This window comes from Cebus imitator, unplaced genomic scaffold, assembly GCF_001604975.1.
Source record: "Cebus imitator isolate Cc_AM_T3 unplaced genomic scaffold, Cebus_imitator-1.0 Scaffold268, whole genome shotgun sequence".
Taxonomy (NCBI): Eukaryota; Metazoa; Chordata; class Mammalia; order Primates; family Cebidae; genus Cebus; species Cebus imitator.
In genome coordinates, this window is record NW_016107583.1 from 1,129,953 (window position 1) to 1,137,121 (window position 7,169).

General features: G+C 37.6%; 1 protein-coding gene across 12 annotated transcripts in view; it reads right to left on the bottom strand.

The window, feature by feature from the left end:
• Positions 1 to 488: 488 nt before the first annotated feature.
• Positions 489 to 7,169, bottom strand: part of MYO1B (myosin IB) — a 186,894-nt gene continuing 180,213 nt past the window's right edge. For 7 of the 12 annotated variants that reach the window (XM_037728538.1, XM_017500670.2, XM_037728537.1 and 4 more), the window contains one exon: positions 1,133 to 1,943. In XM_037728538.1, coding sequence (XP_037584466.1) covers positions 1,820 to 1,943 — 124 coding nt within the window. In that variant the 3' untranslated portion in view covers positions 1,133 to 1,819. Of the gene's footprint in view, positions 1,944 to 7,169 lie in introns of all 12 variants that reach the window. The other 5 variants (XM_017500671.2, XM_037728546.1, XM_037728545.1 and 2 more) reach the window with 1 other exon arrangement.

Sequence of the window (7,169 nt, forward strand, 5' to 3'; positions counted from 1 at the left end):
GAATGGGCAGCTCTTCACGATATTCTGCTAGGTGAAAATGGCAAGATAAGGAACAATGGCTATAATATACTGTACTAGCTTTTGTCTACTAAAGCAGAAGAACATAAGACTCTACTGTGATTTTCTCTTCAAACATAGGCACAAAGTAATACAAGAGCAACTAACAACAATGGATAATGTTTTGGGGAGGGTGGGAACTAAGCAGATGTGTGGCTGACAGGATAGAGAATTTGTAATGTGTATCTTTTAACATTTACTTATATGCTGAACAATGTGAATATATTACGTATTGCTAAAAACACCACACCCTCTAATTCCCAAATTTCTACTCACTAGTATCAGGAACTATCAATCTACCATTTTAGGCACATGGCAAGAAGAATCTAAGTACATCCTCTACCCGCACCAATAAACACAAAGACTTCTGAGAATTTCTTTATGTGAGCAATTTTAAAAAATACAAAAGTCAAGAGAAAATCCCCAGAAAATATTTTCAATTAATGTTTCTGGTTTATAAAAAGTAAGTGAGATTCAGTTACACAGAGAACATATAATGTTTGGATTGTAAAACCCTCCTGCGAGACAATACATTGACACACAACTTATGAAAATAGCTTGAGATACAAAAATACAGTTGTGATCCAGCAAATGGCACCAAATTAGAACAATTTTATTATTTAACATAATACCAATGTATATACATTATCCTCCCAAATAAGAAACAATTTGATTCCAAAGTTTAAAATGTAGTTTCCATAACGAACCCCTGTAAATTTGAAGAAAAAGAAAGAAAGCCCTGCAAATTACACAAATTTAATTTTGATCCATGACTAAAATAGGCACCCTGTACCAATCACCTTTCTCATACAAAAATGTATATTATAAATAAAACTTTCAGAAAAGATATTGGATGTTTTATTGCACATCATACAGAATGGTTACTGCTATCTGAATGGCTTTAATACCTCCTCAAATTTGGATGAAAACAATATTCTGGAGATATTATCAGATCGAGGATCATATATGATATTTACCAGAAACAGGAACATATAATCTTATTGGACTGCTTCTGTCACTTTTTCTAAAATAAGAATGACTTTTATTTTCTACTGTTAAAAGTAATTACTGGAGGTTTAAACAAATTAAAAGTCCTGTTCGAATGTCAGTTTTCTTTTTTTCAAGCAGAAACCACATGTAAAGGGATTTAACCCGGTCATTCATTTCTACGCCCTCTTAGGACCCGCCCTTCTTGAAGCATATATGTTAAAGATCATACTACAGGGTTCCTAATAACGCTGTCCCTCATTAACAATTATTGTTTTGGTCTCGACATTTCCAAACCTTCTCAGATGCCATTAAACCAGCACAAACCAGCCAGAATGCAATGGCCTCAAAAACAAAAAGGTTCCTAATAAGTTTTCTTACCATCTAGCACAGTGCCTAGCATAGAGTAGGCATGGAATAAATATTTGATGAATGAATGCAGTATCTTTTAAGACCATTTCTTATACTTATATGAATTAATGATTTATGAGTAATATGCTGATTTAGGGTACACAGATCTAACATGACTAAACGAAAAACACATCAGACATGAAAATAGATGCTGTTAGTATCTACAATCCTGCTCCAGGACAGAACATGTATTTGAAAGGTTAAAACTATTCCAATAATAAAAATTGATTAGTCAAATATTTTTATTTTGCCAAAGAACTCTAAAAGCCTTTGGCGATTCCCAAACATACAATTAACCCCAAAAAACACAAAACCAAATTGCACTATTACAAACAAGTCCATGAAAGTAGAAAGGAGGCTCCAGTTAAGGGACAGCAACTTCAAGGAGACGGTTGTTTTTTCGTTTACATGTTGGGACACTCCCATTTTTCTGGTTTCCCTGAATAAACTTAACACATACTTTGTCCTGTCTGAACTGTACCAGGAACCTAGAAGACAAGAATAAAACCAATTAAAGTATACACAAAACAGCTCATGGTAACAGTAACACTTGCTTTTGTATTTTAATGAATACTGATCTTGATGAGTAAAGGCTGTGCATCCCTAACCCAATTTGAAAATCCGAAATGCTCCAAACTCTGAAATTTTTAAAGCACTGACATGATGCTCAAAGGAAATGCTTGCTGGAACATTTCAGATTTTACATTTTCAGATTAAGACTGAAACATTAAGTATAATGCAAATACAGTCATGTGCTACCTAGCAATGCTTCAGTGAACAATGAATCACATATATGATGGTGGTCTCATAAGAGCAAAAAAATTCCTATGACTTAGTGACATCATAGCTCTCCTAATGTAGGGCAATACACTACTCATGTTTGCAGTGACTGTAAAATACCTAATTTCACTGTCAGTCATATACGATGGGGGTCCCATAAGATTATGATGGAGCTGGCCTATACAGTGGTAACATTTTTTTGTACCACTGTATACCGTGGTACCATATTTTTACTGTACTTTTTCTATGTTTAGATAGACAAATATTTACCAATATGTCACAATTGTCTACAGTATTCAGTATAGTAACACGCTATGAGCAGTTGGCTATAATACGCAGCCTAGGTATGCAGTAGGCTATACCATCTACTTTTGTATATGTACACTCTATGACATTTGCACAACAAAATCACCTAGTGACACATTTCTTAGTACGTATCCCTGTGTTAAATAACACATGACTGTATTTCAAAACCAGAAATTGGAAACACTTCTTGTCCCAAGCATTTCGAATAAGGCAGACTCAACCTGTATCACTTCTTCCCATCAGCACTTCTTACATAGAATTGTGTCAATGCAATTTACCTCCAATAGTCCTCATTTAGCCCTAAGAAAACTAAAGTTCATTAACTCATCATATTCTAGTGAGGCAGAAAGGCTAAGAATTATCTCCGTGTTTCAAATGGAAAGACAAACATGTTCTTCCATTTTTCCATGGCAAAAATATGGGAGGGGGCTCCTATTAAATTATCAACAAATTGAGAAAAATGAAATAAATATTTTCACAAAAGGAAGGGGTCTGGCAACCCTGTAGTCTACGGCTTCTAAACACTGGTTACTCATCTATGTCCTACATCATTTTTGTCAAATCTGCATAGTATGCCAATAGTTATTGCCAGCTTAAATGTATTTCAAAATAATAGTGACCTCCAGATAAAATCAGGTGTTTGATCTAGCACATGTATCCTTAATATCCATTAAAATATTTATATAAAAATCATAAACATTTGAGGTGGGGGGGACACAAAAATTATAAACATTAAAAAAATCCATTAGTGTATAGAAATTTAAAAAATCCATTAGTGTCTTTTCCCCTTAGTGTATGATGTGGACCACTGTGGAGATAAGAGGTGACTTTAGGTGTACAAGTGAGCATCCACAGAGTGTTCTTCACACCTTCCCTGCGCTGGGGCTGCAAGGGACCCCCAGCCGTGAATGATGAGATCCCTGACCTGAGCACAACGTCACTGGGGGGCATGAGAGGTGCATCGCTGGGCCAGAAACCAGGTTTTCCCATTTCAAAACCAGTGATCTCTTCCCTCTACCATCATAATTAGCATAGCAATATGACATTTTCCATATTTTCAAGGATGGTTTTCTCAGTCAAAGGCGCATTATTAAAGTGAGTCCACCTAACAACCACTGACCACTTACTGACATTCACCAGTGATGGAAGGATCCATAGCTCTCCTCTGTCATACAACAGTTTCAGAGTCAAGGTTTAAAGAGGCCACATTTTGCAAGCATTATCTGCTAAAGTGAAACGTGGCACATGTGTTTCTAATTCATCAGTTGTTTTATAAGGATAGTGCTTCTGATCTTTTAAATGGGTTCTTTCTTTTCAACTTGAAAGCAACAAAGAAAGGACAGCTATAGTTCCAGATTCAACTATTTGAGATATGTCTCTGGCATATATATTCACACCTATGTGTCTCAAAAAAATCTTTCAGGTTTTTTTGAAAATTAACATATTTTAAAAATCAAACACTTTTACATTTTTGTTTTCAAAGACAGCTGTGGCCAGGCACAGTGGCTCACACCTGTCTATGATTCAGCACTTTGGGAGGCCGAGGCAAGCAGGTAACTTGAGGCCAAGAGTTTGAGACCAGCCTGGCCAACATGGCAAAACCACGTCTCTACCAAAAATACAAAAATCAGCCAGGCATGGTGGCGCATGCCTGTAACTCTAGCTACTCGGGAAGCTGAGGCAGGAGAATAGCTTGCAGCCAGGAGGTTGCCAGGAGCCGGGATCACACCACTGCACTCCAACCGGGGCGACAGAGGGAGACTCTGTCTCAAAATAAATTAAAAAGACCACTAGTAAGTGTAATAAATGTATAGGAACTTCTTTCTCCACATATATTAACTGTCTCCATGTTTATAATTGATGGTCAAGATTCACACTAGAGGCCAAGCATGGTAGCTCATGCCTGTAATCCCAGCACTTTGGGAAGCAGAGGCGGGCGGATGACCTGAGGTCAGGAGTTTGAGACCAGCCTGGCCAACATGCTGAAATCCCATCTCTACTAAAAATAGAAAAATTAGCAGGGCTTGGTGGTGCACGCCTGTAACCTCAGCTATTCGGGGGACTGAGGCAGGAGAATCCCTTGAATCCAGGAGGTGGACGTTGCAGTGAGCCAAGATCTTGCCACTGCACTCCAGCCTAGGTGACAGAGCAAGACTCCTTCTCAAAAATAAATAAATAAATAAATAAAAATTCACACTAGAAATAACAATAGATATTATATATTGAGGATTGGCTACATACCACACTATTCTTGGCCATTTACTATGTTATTAGATCAGGCTTTAAGACAATCCTAAGATGTAAGCACCATTATTTATCTTCACTCCATAGAAAAGAGAAAATCATCCCCAACAAACAATAACATGGAATGCATTGTTTCATGGTATTCATACCAGTTAGAATTTCAAGGTAAAAAGAACATATATTAATTGTTTGGATTTCAACTATTCAGAAAAAAAATTGTATAACTTAAATGATGCATGTGTTTATGTATCGATTGTACACATGTATTTACACATGTATATATACACATATATATTAAAAATGTTTAATGAAACATTCACTTTAGTTTTTACTCTATTTGGGAACTTAATTTTAGAAATATAGTCATGTATCATCTAACAAAAGGGATACATTCTGAGAAATGCATCACTAGGTGATTTTGTCATTGTGCAAATATCATAGAGTGAGTGCATTTATCCAAACCTAGATGGTACAGCACGTTATTGGACTGAATGCTGTAGGTAACTGCAACACAATGGTATTTGTATATCTAAACTTATGTAAACATAAAGGCACAGTAAGAATATAGTACAAAAGATAAAAATAGCCGGGCGCGGTGGCTCAAGCCTGTAATCCCAGCACTTTGGGAGGCAAAGGCGGGTGGATCATGAGGTCAAGAGATCGAGACCATCCTGGTCAACATGGTGAAACCCCGTCTCTACTAAAAATACAAAAAATTAGCTGGGCATGGTGGTGCGTGCCTGTAATCCCAGCTACTCAGGAGGCTGAGGCAGGAGAATTGCCTGAACCCAGGAGGCGGAGGTTGCGGTGAGCCGAGATCGCGCCATTGCACTCCAGCCTGGGTAACATGAGTGAAACTCCGTCTCAAAAAAAAAAAAAAAAAAAAAAGAAAAAAATAGAGCACTTGCCTAGTGCCCTTCCCATGAATGGGGCTTGCAGGCCTGGAAGTAGCTCTGGGTGAGTGAGTGAGTGAGTGAGTGATGGTCAGTGAAATGTGAAGGCCTAGGACATTACTTTACATTACTGTTTAAGTATTTTTTTTCTATCTTCAATAATAAATTAACCTTAGCTTACTGTAACTTTTTGTTTTATAAACTTTACAATTTTAAAAACATTTTTGACCCTTTTGTTTTATTTTTGAGACCAGGTCCCAGGCTAGAGTTCACTGGAGCAATCATGGCTCAGGGCAGCCTTGACCTTCCCGGGCTCAGATGATTCTCCCACCTCAGCTTCCTGAGAAGCTGGGACTACAGATGCATGCCACCATGCTGACTTTTTAAATTTTTTGTTGAGAAGGGGTTTTACCATGTTGCTCAGGATGGTCTCAAACTCTTAAGCTCAAGCAATCCACCAGCCTTGGCCTCCCAAAGTGCTGAGATTACAGGCATGAGCTTCCGGGCCCGGCTGTTTTTGGCTATTTTGTAATAACACTTAGCTTAAAACACAACACTTTGTATAGCTGTACAAAAATATTTTCTTTCTTTATCTGTATTCTATAAACATTTTTCTATTATAAAATTTTAGTTTTTTAATTTTTACTTTTAACACTTTTTGTTAAAAACTAAGAAACACACACATTAGCCTAGGTCTACACAGGGTCAGGATCATCAGTGTCCCTGTCTTCTATCTCCATGTCTTGTCCCATGGAAGGTCTACAGGGGTAATAATATGCATGGAGCTAGCATCTCCTAAGATAACAACGCCTTCTGAAATACCCCCTGAAGGACCTGCCCGAGGCTGTTTTACAATTAACTTTTTAAATACGTAGGAATATACTCTAAAATGAAGATTCAATAGTATAGTAAATACATAAACCAGTAACATCATTTAATATCATTTTCAAGTGTTACACACTATACATAATTGTATGTGCTTTTACTTTTATACAACTGGCAGTGAAGTAGGTTTGTTTACACCAGCAGCACCACAAACATGTGAGTAGTGCCTTGTGCTACAATATTACAACAGCTGTGACATCACTAGAGATAAGAATTTTTCAGACCCACTACAATCTTAGGGGTCCACCATCATCGGTGCCATCCATCGCTAACCAAAATGTCATTATGTGGTGCATGACTGTACTATCATCTTGTAGGTTAACCTTAAAATGCAATCTATGTACACACTGAACAGCTTGGAAGTTTAAGGACTAGAATTTTAAGGCAGTTGAATCTCTCAATGAATTCAATTCTCACTTCTATATGTGCAAGTATAAATTCCATTAGAGACGCCGGGTGCGGTGGCTCACACTGTAATTTCAGCACTTTGGAAGGCCGAGGCAGGCGGATCACCTGAGGTCAGGAGTTTGAGGCCAGCCTGACCAACATGGAGAAACCCCATCTCTACAAAAATACAAAATTAGCTGGGTGTGGTGGCGCATGCCT